The 14,414-nt window shown below is 54.4% G+C and overlaps 1 protein-coding gene across 7 annotated transcripts in view; it reads left to right on the top strand.

Moving 5' to 3' along the window:
- ATP2B3 (ATPase plasma membrane Ca2+ transporting 3) overlaps positions 1-14,414 on the top strand; it is a 43,075-nt gene that overhangs the window by 18,997 nt on the left and 9,664 nt on the right. For 2 of the 7 annotated variants that reach the window (XM_015104982.3, XM_027963063.2), the window contains 7 exons: positions 62-168; positions 972-1,163; positions 2,508-2,721; positions 3,454-3,665; positions 4,841-4,948; positions 6,265-6,447; positions 11,392-11,478. In XM_015104982.3, coding sequence (XP_014960468.2) covers positions 62-168; positions 972-1,163; positions 2,508-2,721; positions 3,454-3,665; positions 4,841-4,948; positions 6,265-6,447; positions 11,392-11,478 — 1,103 coding nt within the window. Of the gene's footprint in view, positions 1-61; positions 169-971; positions 1,164-2,507; positions 2,722-3,453; positions 3,666-4,840; positions 4,949-6,264; positions 6,448-11,391; positions 11,546-14,414 lie in introns of all 7 variants that reach the window. The other 5 variants (XM_015104984.3, XM_027963065.2, XM_015104983.3 and 2 more) reach the window with 3 other exon arrangements.

Below are 14,414 nucleotides of genomic sequence, written 5' to 3'. Positions count from 1 at the left end.
GGGCTAGTCACCTGGGGCTGCAGATGGCAGGAGCCGTGCCCTGCACTGATCTATGTTCCAGGGATCATTGACAGCCACACGGGTGAGCAACGGCAGGTGGTGGCCGTGACAGGAGACGGAACCAATGATGGGCCAGCCCTCAAGAAGGCGGATGTGGGCTTCGCTATGGTAAGCTGCCTGCTGTGCCAGTCTGGGTCACTGTGGCAGATGGGGCCCTGTGACAGAGGATGTGTAAGCTTTGGGCAAGTGTGGGAGCTAGCATTGAGGCAAGTTTACAAGTGCCATACATTTCTTTCTCTCACATCCTGACCACCTCTGCCAGTGATTTGTGCCAAGGTATTTGGTGTGATGGTACCCAAGGTGATGAGGGACTGGCTGCATTGCTAGGGGGTCGTGGGGACTTGTCTGCTGAAAACTTGCCTCACCATCTCCAGGTCCAGTCTGAGTGAACCTCAGCCCCACGTGTGATGAGCCTAGTCCCCACATGAGCTTTTCCTCTGTGCATCTCTCTCATGGCTGAAATAAAGCTGGTTCTTTCTGTAAAAACAGCTGAGCAGGGTGGCCTTGGCACAAAACAGGCTGTGCTTGGCTGCCAAAGGCAGAAAGCAAGCGAGGCCTCTCCCAGGCCACCTCAAAGGAGGGGCACGGCCCTCAGAGTGCAGGCACCAGGGGCACAGAGCAGTCCTTCCCAGGGCCATATCCAGAGGGGGCCCAGCCCCAGCTCCGGGCACTGAAGGAGCCCAGCTGGGCAGCACCATGGTGACCTGTGTGGGCTAGGAAGCCGTGTTCTCTCTCTGGGACTCCCAGGGGCCCCTTACGCAGGGACCCGACAGAAGACCAGGGGGAGGCCACTGCAGGCATGGTGTCTTCTTCATTTGTGAGCAAAACTTCTGTAGTACAAGGATACGTTTGGAGTGAGCAAGGAGGGCTGGGGAAGGGGCCTGTGGACATGGAATGTGTGTGCCCTCCAGGGCATTGCAGGGACAGATGTGGCCAAGGAGGCCTCAGACATCATCCTGACGGACGACAACTTCACCAGCATTGTCAAGGCTGTCATGTGGGGCCGCAACGTCTACGACAGCATCTCCAAGTTCCTGCAGTTCCAGCTGACGGTCAACGTGGTGGCTGTGATTGTGGCCTTCACGGGCGCCTGCATCACTCAGGTGGGTGCTGGGGCTCTCCCTTCCATGACCACAGCTTTCCCACCTGGTGTGCCTGGGCCTCAGGGCCCAGTGGCAGAAGCCAGGTTTTTCTTTGCTGCTGACTTTTTTTCCATTTAGATAGAATTCACCTAACAAAAAATTCACCATTCAATGACTTTTAAGTACATTCACAGCACTGTGCCGTCATCACCTCTGTCTAGTTCCATCGTGTTTTCATCACCCCAAAGGAAGTGCCATCCTCATCAGCAGTCACTCCCCACTCGCCTTCCACCACTTCTGGACATTTCAACTCCATGGAAGCAAATCATAGGTGGTCATTTGTGTCTGGCTCCTTCACTTAGCACAATGTTCTTAAGGTACATTCATGTTGTATCAGGTACTTTATTCCTATGGATGGAGGACTGATGTTCCATTGTATGGATGGAGCACCTAGCTTTTCTGCATCCTTTCATCAGTGGGCATTTGGGTTGTTTCCACCTGTGGCCACTGTGGACTTATGTGTGCAAGTCCTGTCCTGGGTCTGCTGGGAACTCTGTGGTTAACCTCTGCAGGAGCCTCTTCCCCTTTTTCTATCATCCAATTCTCCCCATTAGTGAGTATTCAGAATTTGTCTCTCTTTCAAAGGTATTTTTTAATTGAGATAAAATCCTCATAACATCCTCTGTACCATAATAGCCATTTGAACCAAAGTGTACAACTCAGTGGTTTTTGATGCTGTCTCCATCTTGTGCAACTGTTAGCTATACTTGTACCCACTAAGCAGCCACACTCCACTCTCCTCTCCCTCCACCCCTGGCACCCACCCATTTGCTTTCTGTTTCCATGGATCTGTCAGTTCTGGAAGTTTCATAGGAGTGGACTCCGACAGGATGTCCTTGGTGTCTATCTTCTGTGAGGCTCATTTTTAACCAACAAGTCAGAAGTGATGAGGAGGAAGGCCCAGGTCAGTTTCTACCTCTTCCTGGCCCATGGGCATGGGAGCACAGGAGATCACCCATTCATCATGCTCTTTTATGGTTTGGGGCAACTGACAAGGGGGTGGCAACCTCCTGCTAACAATTGGGACCACATCTTCTACATCAATGCCAGCAGGTCAGAGAAGAAGGGAGACTAACAACATTTTAAGAGCAGCAATCTGAGAGCCAGTGAAAACTCTCTGCTCACCTTAAGGCAACATAGGGATAGAAATGTCAGAATGTTACGGGAAGGCTGGATTTATTGCAATTTCACTTGAATTAAATTCCAGTGACATTGACCCCTAGTTGAGTTTCTTCCCAGGGGGTGGGGGTGGGAGGTCAGTGAGGGTTCCAGACCCATGTTGGGGTGACTGGCTGCTCTCCACAGGACTCTCCTCTCAAAGCCGTGCAGATGTTGTGGGTGAACTTGATCATGGACACATTCGCCTCTCTGGCTCTGGCAACAGAGCCACCCACTGAGTCACTGCTGCTGCGTAAGCCATACGGCCGGGACAAGCCCCTGATCTCGCGGACCATGATGAAGAACATCCTGGGCCATGCTGTCTACCAGCTCACCATCATCTTCACCCTGCTCTTCGTCGGTAGGTTGATCCAGAACCACATAGCCTCTGGCCCTGTGTAGCAGTGGAAGGGACAGGTACTTAGAATCTGATTTCCAGTGAGGACCCCTCAGCCCTCACTTCATTGCTATCCTGGGAGTTTTCTTCTGTGTCTGGCATCAGCAACTTTTATGTGATTCTTTTATTTACACCAAGTGGGATTGTCACTTCTTCTGTTTGTGGCCTCTCTGCCTGACATCAGGGGGCTCTCCATGGGTCAGGTGACCCTTGGTGGCTTGGCTTTCAGCACACATTCCTGGGAGCAGACTTGAAGCTCAGTGCAGGGATGGTGCTGGCCAAGGGTAATACTCATGCAAAACGTCTTTTGGAGGCACCAAAAGATAGCCTCTGGGGATACTCTCATGGGACCTTTCTGTGCAATCTTGGGAGCAGAAGCTGTTCATGGCTAAGCCAAGGTTGGTCCTTGTAACAGGACAGGCAGGGCAGAGGAGGGTCAGGCCTGCCCTGAGACTTCAGTTCCCATTCCTTCCCTAGCTCAAGCCAATGCGCAAATGGGTTTCAATGTCTTCACTCATGTCCTGGGGACACTCCTATCCTGGGTGACAGCTCCCGTGGTCAGGATCCAGCCTTTGCTGTGACCTAATGTGGGTTAGCCCGGGGGTGCTGGGAGACTCATGACTTCCCCCTGTATCACCCAGTGGGAGGTATCACCCACCTGGGTCCAGCTCTCCTCATGTGGCCCTGGGCTTGCAGGGGAGCTCTTCTTTGACATTGACAGTGGACGGAACGCTCCCCTGCACTCGCCACCCTCCGAGCACTACACTATCATCTTCAACACCTTCGTCATGATGCAGCTCTTCAACGAGATCAATGCCCGCAAGATCCATGGCGAGCGCAATGTGTTCCATGGCATCTTCAGCAACCCCATCTTCTGCACCATTGTGCTAGGCACCTTTGCCATCCAGGTAGGATGGGCGGCTCCACTGTTGGAAAAGGTGGGGGAGAGGGGACCATCACCCCACTCTCCACACCAGCCTTGGCTTCTGTTCCCCTCCTGCCCACATTCCCCGATGCCCAGCCCTCTGAGCATCTTTGTCTTCAAAAGCCCTGGCCTGGCCCCAGACTCACCTGTTCAGTTCCAGAGGGTTTCAGTGGATCTTCCCCAGAGCTGACCTTCTCCCAGGTTTTCTCACAGGTTTGCCATCCCCATGTCTAGCACTCGATTCCTTGGCAAGAGACCACTCTAGCTTCAGAAGTTTCCTGTGACAATTCTCCCTGTGCCAGGCTGGTCACTCAGCTCTCCAAGAGGTGCTGAGCATTCAAAACCAGGGCATACTGATAGAAAATGTGAGCCAGAGTGAGGCCAATAGGCTAGGACAATAGGCAAGTTTTTTTCTTGCAGTTTTCAGAGGAAGGCCTGCCACACCATGGGAACACCTGGGGAAGCACCCAGGCTTCTCGGGAGGCAGAGGGAGAGTAGGGAACGAAGGCAGGACCTGTGAGATTGAGGGAGCAGGCTGAGGGTCTGATGGTATGAATAATCTCTTGGCTCTGGGGTGTATGGCTGTCTACCTCATGGTCTAAGACCTGGCCCTGGGTGGTTAAGGCAGGAGGACACTGGCATGGAGGGTGAGAGTCCAGGAACAGAGGGAGTTGGGGTGCAAGCTCAGGACCAGTTGGTCTGGAGTTAGAAAGCTCACCCTTGGGAAGAGGCCACCTCCCATGGAGCAGTGATGGGGCTGCAGGAGGCCCATTGGAGTGTCCAGCACCTAGCACATTCAAACACCATGTCCATAGAAGCTGGGGACTTGGCTAGCACTGCCAAGCCACACCTGCATGCTGGAAAGAGGATGGTCTGGGGCACCAGGGTCAGTGGGCTCCTGGCAACAAGCAAGGCCCTGAGCCCATCTGGCATGACACCCACAGCCTATGGTCAGCCGGTCTGGGAAGCTTTCTTCAGCACTGGCTGAGGGGGAGATGAAGGGAAGGAGCCTGGAGAAAGGAATTCTCCCATGAATGGCCTGTCTATCTGGGTGAATCAAGAGGCCCTCTGACTCCCTGAGCTGGGCCCACAGGCAGGGGTGCCCCGAGGGCTAGAGGTGCTGGCTGGACCCACCTCCTGCCCACCCCTCTCCCACAGATTGTCATCGTCCAGTTCGGTGGAAAGCCCTTCAGCTGTTCCCCTCTGTCCACGGAGCAGTGGCTCTGGTGCCTGTTTGTCGGTGTTGGGGAACTAGTCTGGGGACAGGTAAGCATCTACCTCAGCCACTTTTCCAGCCCTGTGCTCCCTTCCCAATTGTCTGAGTAAGTGAAGACAACCCAGGGGCTCCTGTCTTGCCTCTGGGACAGGCCATGACCTAGGTGCAAAGCTACAAGTGACAGCATCAGTGGAGAGCATGCAAACGACCATGGCCAGGATGTGACAGGCCCTGGTAAAACCGCCTGCCACTCCCTTTTCCACAGTAGGAGTTGAAAATCGTGCTTTAGAATTGGGTAACTTGGAAGATGTTAACACATTTGAAGCTACACAACACCTCTCTGAACCTTCAAGAGGACAAGAGAACGTCTCAAGGGAAATGAGGAAATCCTCTGAGCTGACAGAGGGCAAGTCTCACACTTCTGACTCTGTGGCTGCCGCTAAAGCTAGTTCCTAGTGCCAAAGGTTACATTAGGAAGAAAGGGCTTGGGTACTGGGGCTGGGCAGAGGCCAGGAGGGGCCAGATCAGGCCCTGGGAACACAAGAGGCCCCTAAGGATATTTCTCCAGAGTTCTAGAACATTGGTGTAGGAGGCTGAGTCCAGTATGTACTTTACCCTGTGTCTCAGGCCACCTCAGGCTACCACAAAGTATCATAGACCAAGCAGCTTCAACGTCAGATGTTACTGTCTGGAGGTTGGACATCCAAGATCAAGCTTACATAGGGCAAATCCAGGAGGGAACAGGAATAGGCTTCCAGGTCCCCACCACAGGAGCCACCAGCAGCACAATTTCTCCCAAGAGCCACATGTGACAATATGCATGGGTACCATCACCAGGAAAGTTCCCCTGAGCAGTGCTTGAGGGGGAGTCACTCCTGGAGGCCTGGAGCACCCATGTGGCTCACCTCATTTTCTTGATCTCTGGGCCCCGGAGGTCAAGCTGGTATGAGGTCCAAGGCCCTGCCGGAAATCACGCTGCCATGATTTCCAGCATTTCCGTGATTTCCAGTGGCATAGACTACCGGCCCTCAGCCCCTGACAAACCAAGATCCACTCATCAGGCAGGGCCCTAAAGGTCTCCTCCCAGGAGCCAGGCCAGAGCCAGACCTTGGTCTGGTAAGGCGAGTCCCTTATGTCACATACTGTGTGGAAAGGTGACATGCATTGCTCCTCTGGGCACACACACTGCCCCCTCACTGGGAGGAAGCCTTGAGAAAGTAGCCAAGCATGGTGCAGGGCAGGCGGAGGGAGCAGCCTTGGCCTGGGTCTGAGGGAGGTGGGCAGTGTGGGTCCCTTCCTGGACCCAGCAGCCCTCCCACTTCTGACAGTCACTTCTGCCTGCTGTCCCTCACCTCCGGCAATCCAGGTCATCGCCACCATCCCCACCAGCCAGCTCAAGTGCCTGAAGGAAGCAGGACATGGGCCCGGGAAGGATGAGATGACTGATGAGGAGCTGGCTGAAGGAGAAGAAGAGATTGACCATGCTGAGCGGGAGCTCCGCAGAGGCCAGATCCTCTGGTTCCGGGGCCTCAACCGGATCCAGACACAGGTAAGCCACTGGGAGGCTTGGCCACTCCAGCTCTCCCACCTCAAGACAGGGGCCAGCAAGCCAGAGGTAGAGAATGGGTGAGGTGAGCCTGAGACCAATAGGGCAGCCCTGGGGTCTGGTCGCCATGAGCACAAGGGCAGTTTCTTGGAGTGCCCAGGGACAGAATGTCACTGAGAAGGCCTCTCCCTGACACCCCCTCAGAGCCCAGGTGGCCCTCCCCAGAGTGGGTGCAGGTGGCAGCTAAGAGTGTTTGCTGTGACCAAGAGCTGTGTCTTGGAGAGGTGAGGGCACAGGCCACCTGCAATTCGAATAGCTACTGGGACTTGTTTTATTTCCTGGGGGTGGTCCCAGGTCACGGGAAAGGGACCTTCTCAGGCTGAGGCAGACGCCCACTTCAAATAGCCTTTGATGAACTCACCATTTATTGGGTTATATTGAGAATTCTAGGGAAAGACTTCATTGGGAAGCACACTCTGGCCACCAAGGTGGTCCATTCTGTTCATCCCAATCTCCAAATGTCAGTGCTGGTCAAGGTCTAGGCCATCAGCAGTTGTCCTCTAGAAAGTCAGACAGTCGTGATGGGCACCCCGCTGGGGGCGATTGCAAAGGCTTCATGAGAGCCTGCCTGACAGAGCCACCCTCACTTCCTGCCCCCACCTCTTCCCGGCCAGCCTTCTTGCCAGAATGTTCCATACTTGCTGTTTCTCCGGGTCCTTCCCTGGCACTCCCTGGTGATTTCATCATGGCCTGACATCAGTCCTCACCAAAGTCTGCGAGACGTCCTCCTGGCTCCCGAGCTGGGCCATCCCTCCATTCCTCCTGCTGCCTCCCAGCGCCTTTCCAGAAGTGCAGTCCACCCTGCTCTCCTGGCAACTTCCTGTCCCCTCTCCCTCTTCCTTGCCTGTCACTCCCACCCCCTGTTGAGATCTTGGTCTGCCCCCGCCTCTTGGCTATGACTCCAGCTTCTGGAAATCCCACAGGCCCCGGGGCAGGGTGGAGGGGGAAGGCGCCCATTCCCCGTAGCCTGGCCCTCCTTGCATAACCTCCAGATGGCGACCACCTCCTCCTCTTTCTGGCCAGATAACCAGCAGCCCTGGGCTGGGGCTCTGCTCAGCCCAGACCACAGGCCCCACCACCCCGAGCCCACCTCCTCCCAGCCCCCCAGCCGCTGATGAATGGCTCCATCACTTCTGCACAAGCCAAGAACCTGGAGCTGCCCCCAGCCCTCTTCCTGTGTCCCTGAACACTTGGGTACATGTCCATTGCATCTGTAATCCAGCCACCGCCAGCCTCCTCTGGGCCTAATCACCTGTGTCTCTGCCTGGTTTGTTTCCTGTGTCCACCCTGGACCCCTGCAGCTCTTTGTCAACCTAGCCAGTCTGTGACACCACTCCCTGCTTCTCCCATGCGTTTCTCCACACTCTGTACTGGACCCCCAGCCCCACTGCCCTGAGCCAGCTCCAACTGCTTCTTCCCCTGGAGACCCACAGGAGGGACAAACACTGCCCAGCCCCTGTTTAGGCAACTTCCCGCCATGGGCCCCTTGGCCTGGGTGGGGACCTCAGCCCATGGCTCTCACCGGCATCTGCCTGCAGCGTCTCACCCATCACCATGGGTTCATCCCAAAGTGCCCTCCTGGTGTCCCTGGCTCACCAGCTGCTCCCGCACAGACCTTGGGGTCCTAGCCTCCAGGCACCCCTCTCTCCTCCCCGAGCCCTGGCCAGAAGCTCTCAGGCTCTCTCCTGACCCATGCACCCTGCACCCCGAGAACCCCTGCTGCCTTTCCAGACTTCCCACTGCTCCCCCACGCTGCTGTGCCTCCATGCTGGCTGCTGTCTGGGCCCCAGGCCTCCTTAGCTCCTCATCCTGTGAAGCCTTCTCAGAGTCCACTCCCTGCTGCCACCAGGGCACACACACTCAGCTGAGCCTCCACTTGGCATCAGAGGCGGGCAGGATGCCCCGGGGGACTTTCCAAAACTGCAGGGTCCCGGGTCACCCAGAGCCTGGGATCCTATAGGGCTGGGTGAGGGGGCACCAAAGAGCACCATGTGAAAGAGCTCCCTGGGGTCCCAAGGGGCTTCTCCCAGCCTCTGGCTCATGCCTCCTGGCATCCCAAGCACCAGCATGGCCAGAGAAGGATGTCTTCAGCCCAGCCAGAACAGCGAGTGCCCACTAGAATGGGAGGAGCCTCTGATGCCAGCTGTCTAGCTCTCCCCTGTGGCCTCCTGCTGCTCATCTGTGAGCTTCTACCCACCCTGTCCCGGCCTCGATCGGCTCTGGGGTGTCATGCCAGGCAGGTTGTGTGGCAGAGCCTATTCAATCCCATCAATGAGCTGAAGACAGCAGCCCTGCCCCCATCCGAGGTGTCTGGGTGGAGGTCCTTGGTGCCCCAGCTAGCTGTGTCCCCTCAGAGTCTGACACTTCTGACCCCTGCTTTCCACACAGGGAAATGGGGCCCAGAGAGAAGGGACCTACCTAAGGTCACTCAAGTCTCCCTCCCCTTGACTTGGTCACATCGAATCTGCCATGCTTCTCAAGAATGATGAACCAACGTTACTGTAGCTCACTTTTTAAAAGTTCTTTTTTATTCAAAATACCTACTTGAACCGAGAAAATAAAGCCCAGGAAAATTAAAGTCCCTCAGGTTGTATATACCCCAAGCCAAGAGAACCATTAGATTCTAGACAGACAGCCTTAGATTTCTGACTTTTGCAAAATACAGAATTGCTCCCAAGATTTCAGAGGCCACAACTTTTTAAGTTGCTAAATGGAGGCCTTTCCTAACCTGCCGCCCACCCATCATGGCAGTGCACCAGCCAGGCAGGACATCATTTGAGAATGTGCAGTGCTGTGCTCAGTCACTCAGTCATGTCTGACTCTTTGTGACCCTATGGACTGTAGCCCGCCAGGCTCCTCTGACCATGGAATCCTCTAGGCAAGAATACTGGAGTGGGTAGCCATTCCCTTCTCCAGCGGATCTTCCTGATCCAGGGATCAAACCCAGGTCTCCCATATCGCAGGTGGATTCTTTACTGTCTGAGCCACCAGGGAAGCCCAAGAATACTGGAGTGGGTAGCCTACCCCTTCTCCAGGGCATCTTCCTGACCCAGGAATTGAACTGGGGTCTCTTACATTGCTGGTGGATTCTTTACCAGCTGAGCTACCAGAGAAGCCCTCATTCCAGAATAAGTCCTCAAATCTAAGGACTTAGAGTTTTTCAAAGCACTCATGACGTGGTCTATTTTGCATTCCATTATAAAGCAAAGAGAAGCTTCAGCAGTGACTGTGCCTTGTTCCTGGCCCAGTGTGGGGGCTTCTGGGATGGGGGGGGGGGCGAGGGGAAAATGATGTGGTATTTTGACTGATACCATCATCCCATCAGGACACCACCTGGAGAGGCCCAATCAGAGACAGGAAAGGCATTTTTTTCCTTCCTTTGTTGCCTTTTCCACAGTAAGAGTCCCCTCTTGAGACAGACTTATCTTTGTAGCCTTAGAAACATCTCAACCTAGGGAAGAAATATAAAGAGACAGCAACATCATGGCATGGGTCATCTTTCTTCAGTGTGTTGTGGCACTCAGCACTGTGCCAGCCCCATGGGCACTCAGCAGTGGGCACACAACAATAAGTCTGTCTCACAGTGCATCCAAGGGTTGAAATGATGGACGTCTTCATTGTGATTGGGATGGAGGGAATCCAAGCACTCAAGTTGCTTTCTTCCTAGAGGCTGGCCCTATGTCAGACACACCACAGACCCTGGTGGCTACCACGTAGCCACCTGGGGGCTTGGGAGCAGGGGCCATGGCCTTGGGCCCAGAGCAGGCAGCCAGTGTGCTCTGGGCTCCAAAAATGCATACTGCTCACATCATCCAGTGAACTCTCTAGAAATAGTTCTAGATAGGCACTTTCTAGAAATTGGATCCACCTTCTAACTCCAAAAAATTCCATAAACACACACACACATAGCCTGCCCAAGAGGTCATCCCCTAAAAAGCACCCCAAGTGCGTCACAGCAGGCTGCTGTCCCAGAACCTAGACACACAGATTTCTGATGGCAGGACATTCATAGTGCCCACCCACCCACAGTCACCTGGAAACCCATGCCTGGCTTTGCTCCACCCCCAGCCCCCCCCCTCCACCAGCCAAAGGCAGGGTCGGGAAATCCGAAGACACTGTGTCTCTGGCAAGTTCACCCCCATGGCACTTCTTTCCCAAAGGCTCCCTGGAAGCTTAAAGGGTGAGGGCCAAAGCCAAAGCCATCTTTGCTCCCCAGACCTATCTCTCCATTTTCCTCCCATCCTGCCTGTGGCTCTGTGGGTAGGCATTCTGATAAGACAAAGTGGTGGCTTTGAGAAAACCCCTCCCCCTCTTGTAAAATCCATTCTTCCATTGAGATTTCCCTCTGAGTACCCCTCAGTCACTTGGATGAGCCACAGAAGCAGAGTGATGCCAGGTTAGAGCCATGTAAGCAAGGACGGGCGGGAAAGGGCAGCTGTCCCCACCATCCACGACCTCGTTCTTAATGGGAGCATGTCACATCCCTCAGGTGTGTTGGGGCAGCAAAAAAGTTGAGCACTACTGACCTAGGATAACAAAGTATTGCCAGACACAGGTATTTATTGACAAGTGGCTTGCAATGAGCATATCGTGAATGCAAATGGCTCTCCCTAAAATCGTTTGTGGTGCACCTGATCCATCAGTAATCCCCGAGAGCCCCAAGTCTTCTGAGCCGGAATCATTTGCTCAGCAAACCGTCTCTTGATGGATGACGCAGAGGCCGAGGGCCTTGGCCACGGTCCCACCGGAAGCACCGCGACGACCCCTATGAGGCTTTGCTGTCACGATATGCGCCCAGCATGGTCCCTGTCCCCACCTAGCCCCACCCCCATGCAGTCCCCAGGACCACAGTGCAAGCCAACCTTTATCTCATTTTCTCTCCCACAGATGGAGGTAGTGAGTACCTTCAAGAGAAGCGGTTCATTTCAGGGTGCTGTGCGCCGGCGGTCCTCGGTCCTCAGCCAGCTCCATGACGTAACCAATCTTTCTACCCCTACTCACGTAACTCTCTCTGCTGCCAATCCCACCAGTGCCGCTGGGAGTGAGTCTTGAGTCCCCTTTTCTCTCGTAAATGGCATCTCTGGGGAGGAAAAAGCCTCCAACTCTTCCTTCTCTTTTTTTTCCAGTCTTGCATCCTCCGCGCACCGTGGCTTTTCCGTTCTTTCTTTATTGCCCTGTTCAGTCCTTCCCACCAGATGGTGTGTCACTCCAAAGCCATAGCCTCTTATGAAATGTATTGAATCCATGGCACTGCTGGACCTTCGTTCTTTTCTCTGTTTGGTTTATTGTAGTTTATTTTATTTTCGTTTAGTACTCCTTCTGTCATTGGTTTTCTTTTCTTGAACTGGTCTGCCTTTGCTGATGGTTCTTCACGAACTTGGGCCATATTCTAGTGGTGCTGGGGACTTGGTGGGCACTTGGTCAGTGTTCTGCGGGGCAGCATGAGGTTGGCGTGCGGGCTCAGGGCCGTCTCCAGGACTTGAAGGAGAAGCCTTTGCAGCATCTTTCGCAGTGGAAGAACCCAGCCCACCAACTGGGGACTAAAGAAACAGCTTCCAGAACTCTCCTTGAGGTGGTTTCCAAAGGCAGTAGACCTGAACCACCAGGCATTAGAGGTGTCCCCAGAAGCCCTCCTCATGCCCCAAATCCACCGTCGGCCACATTGCCATTTGTCCCCAATGCATCTTTGCTCTTTCCAAGCAGGCTTGAGGATTGGAAGGTCTTAACCTGATCTGGTCCATACTCTCTATCCTCCTTCCTTCGAGAAGTTGGGAGATATTGATTCCTTGCTATACGTTCCACTGAAAACTTCCCGCCATGTCATCACATTTAGAAAGGAACCCAGGGGGCAGTCCTGAAGAGGTAGAAACTTCCACATTTGCTCACATTTCTTTACAAAGACAAAAGGAAAGCCATCAGACCATTGAATCCACTACCCCATGGTCCCCCGAATGACAATGCAAGGAACCATGTGTGCCCCACCCACCCAGGGTCACCTACTTCTCGTAACAAACTTGACATTTTCAAAAACAAAACAGTGAACCTTCAGATGTGAGCCTCTTTCCTTTCCTTCCAGTGGGACCTGGCAGCTCTCACTCCGAGAACACACCACTCCCCACAGACAGGAGTCGTTAACTATGCTTTTCCCACCAGACTCTGGGATTTTCTTTTACCTTGATTTCTTCTCTTTTCCTTTTTTTCTTTTGTCTTGTAGTTTCTTTATGGTTTTTGGTTTGTTTGTTTTCTTCTTTTTTTTTTAGGAACTGGTGAGAGGTCCCCAGTGGAGGGTGTCCCTCCTCTTGCATAAGCCATTGTTTCAGGCCACTCTGCCCTTTACAGAAGGGATGTGGACTGCACTGGTCCCCACTGGGGTCACCTTGTCCCCTTTGGAAATGTCACGCATGTGAACGCACACACACACAAATGCATTCTCCATCCCACAGGCCACACATGTGTCCGGCTACCTTGAATGCTCACTGAGACACCCACCTGAGCCACAAATACTGGCTGATGGCCCTCATGGGTGAGCTGGAAAGCTCCAGCCTCATCACACAGGGGAGTTGCCACCACTCCACCCAGAGAGACTTACAGGAGGCTTGGCCAGGGCCCACTGGGCAGCTGCTGCCCTCCCCCTGCCCCACTTCCTCCACGTGTTCCTTTGCCATCTCTCTCTGTGCTTTCTGTCTGTCTGTCTGTCCATCTGCCTGTCTGTCTGGGTGCCTCCAGCTTCCTCCCTTGGGGCAGTGTCTCTCCTGTATCTTCCTTGGCTCCTAGTGCCTTCCTTCTTTCTGTGGCCATGTGCCGCACCCCGCTTCCCACTGCCGGGAGCCCAGCAGTGCAGAGTAGGAGCCACTCTCCAGGGACCCAAGTAGCTCCTGGCCAGAAGAAGTTTGGCTGTCCCTTCCACACCTTGTGCCACTGGGAGATGAGTGCCTTCAACCTGCGGAGGGTTCTGATGTTCTGATTCACAAGGGGCGGCCTCAAAGGCACAGCACCTCGGAAAGGACCCCTCTGCAGAGGAAGATGCTGGATGGAGGACCAGGTGACACCAGGGGACATTCCAGATTCCAGATACTGCCCACCAAAACTGCTTCCTCCCACCATCACCGCGTGGCAGGTTGGCTTGGAACTCTAAACTGGTTCCCAGTCTGAGCTTCAAAGACCCTGAGAAATCACCAAGCCTGGCACCCGCATCATGCAAATCAGGGGAAGGCCTGGTGGAGTAGAGGACAGCCCCAGGCCTTAACTCTCTCCCTCAGAACTTACCAGTGGTCACGGGGCACAAGGTTTCCTCGGGAAAACCTGGCTCTTTCAGGAAGGCTCCTGTCCTCCTTGCCCACCACTTGGCCAGGCCATGCCTCGTCCTGAGCACCACAGCCAGTCTCAGCCCAGTGTCACTTCTACGGAGAACCTCGGGCTCTCTAGGTGGAAGGCCCGGTTCAGGGTGTGGACGAGGAATCTGAAGGCCAGAATGAAACATGACACAGATCACCCAATGCAGGTCCCAGCATGTAACATCAGTGCAAGAAGTGGCCAGAGAATGTCCTCAGAATCTGAAGGGGAGGAGAATCCTTCCAAAGGATGTTTGCGGGGAGGCTAGAGATGCAGTGATCCTTGGGGCTCAATGTGCCCACATTCACAGCCACCCACGCTTCCTAGTCAACCTCTGACATCCCCCCAAGCTCGGCTTCCCATGTCTATATGTGCTTGCGAGTCTTTGCTGCTCCTGGATTCAGGAGTCCTACTCGGTCCCCACACCCCTGGTCAACAGGCAATGACCTCCCAGCTCCACAGTGGCCTTAGCTGCCTCCTCCTTGCTCACTCAGCCATTTCTCCCACCTGGCTCAGTGGCTGCCCCACCACAGCCATTTCATTCTTGGCCTGCCACCTCATTTCACAGGACCTCAGCC

Source organism: Ovis aries, chromosome X (genome assembly GCF_016772045.2).
Source record: "Ovis aries strain OAR_USU_Benz2616 breed Rambouillet chromosome X, ARS-UI_Ramb_v3.0, whole genome shotgun sequence".
NCBI classification, from domain to species: domain Eukaryota; kingdom Metazoa; phylum Chordata; class Mammalia; order Artiodactyla; family Bovidae; genus Ovis; species Ovis aries.
The sequence above is the reverse complement of the archived record's forward strand: the minus strand, read 5'-3'. Positions and strand labels throughout refer to the sequence as shown.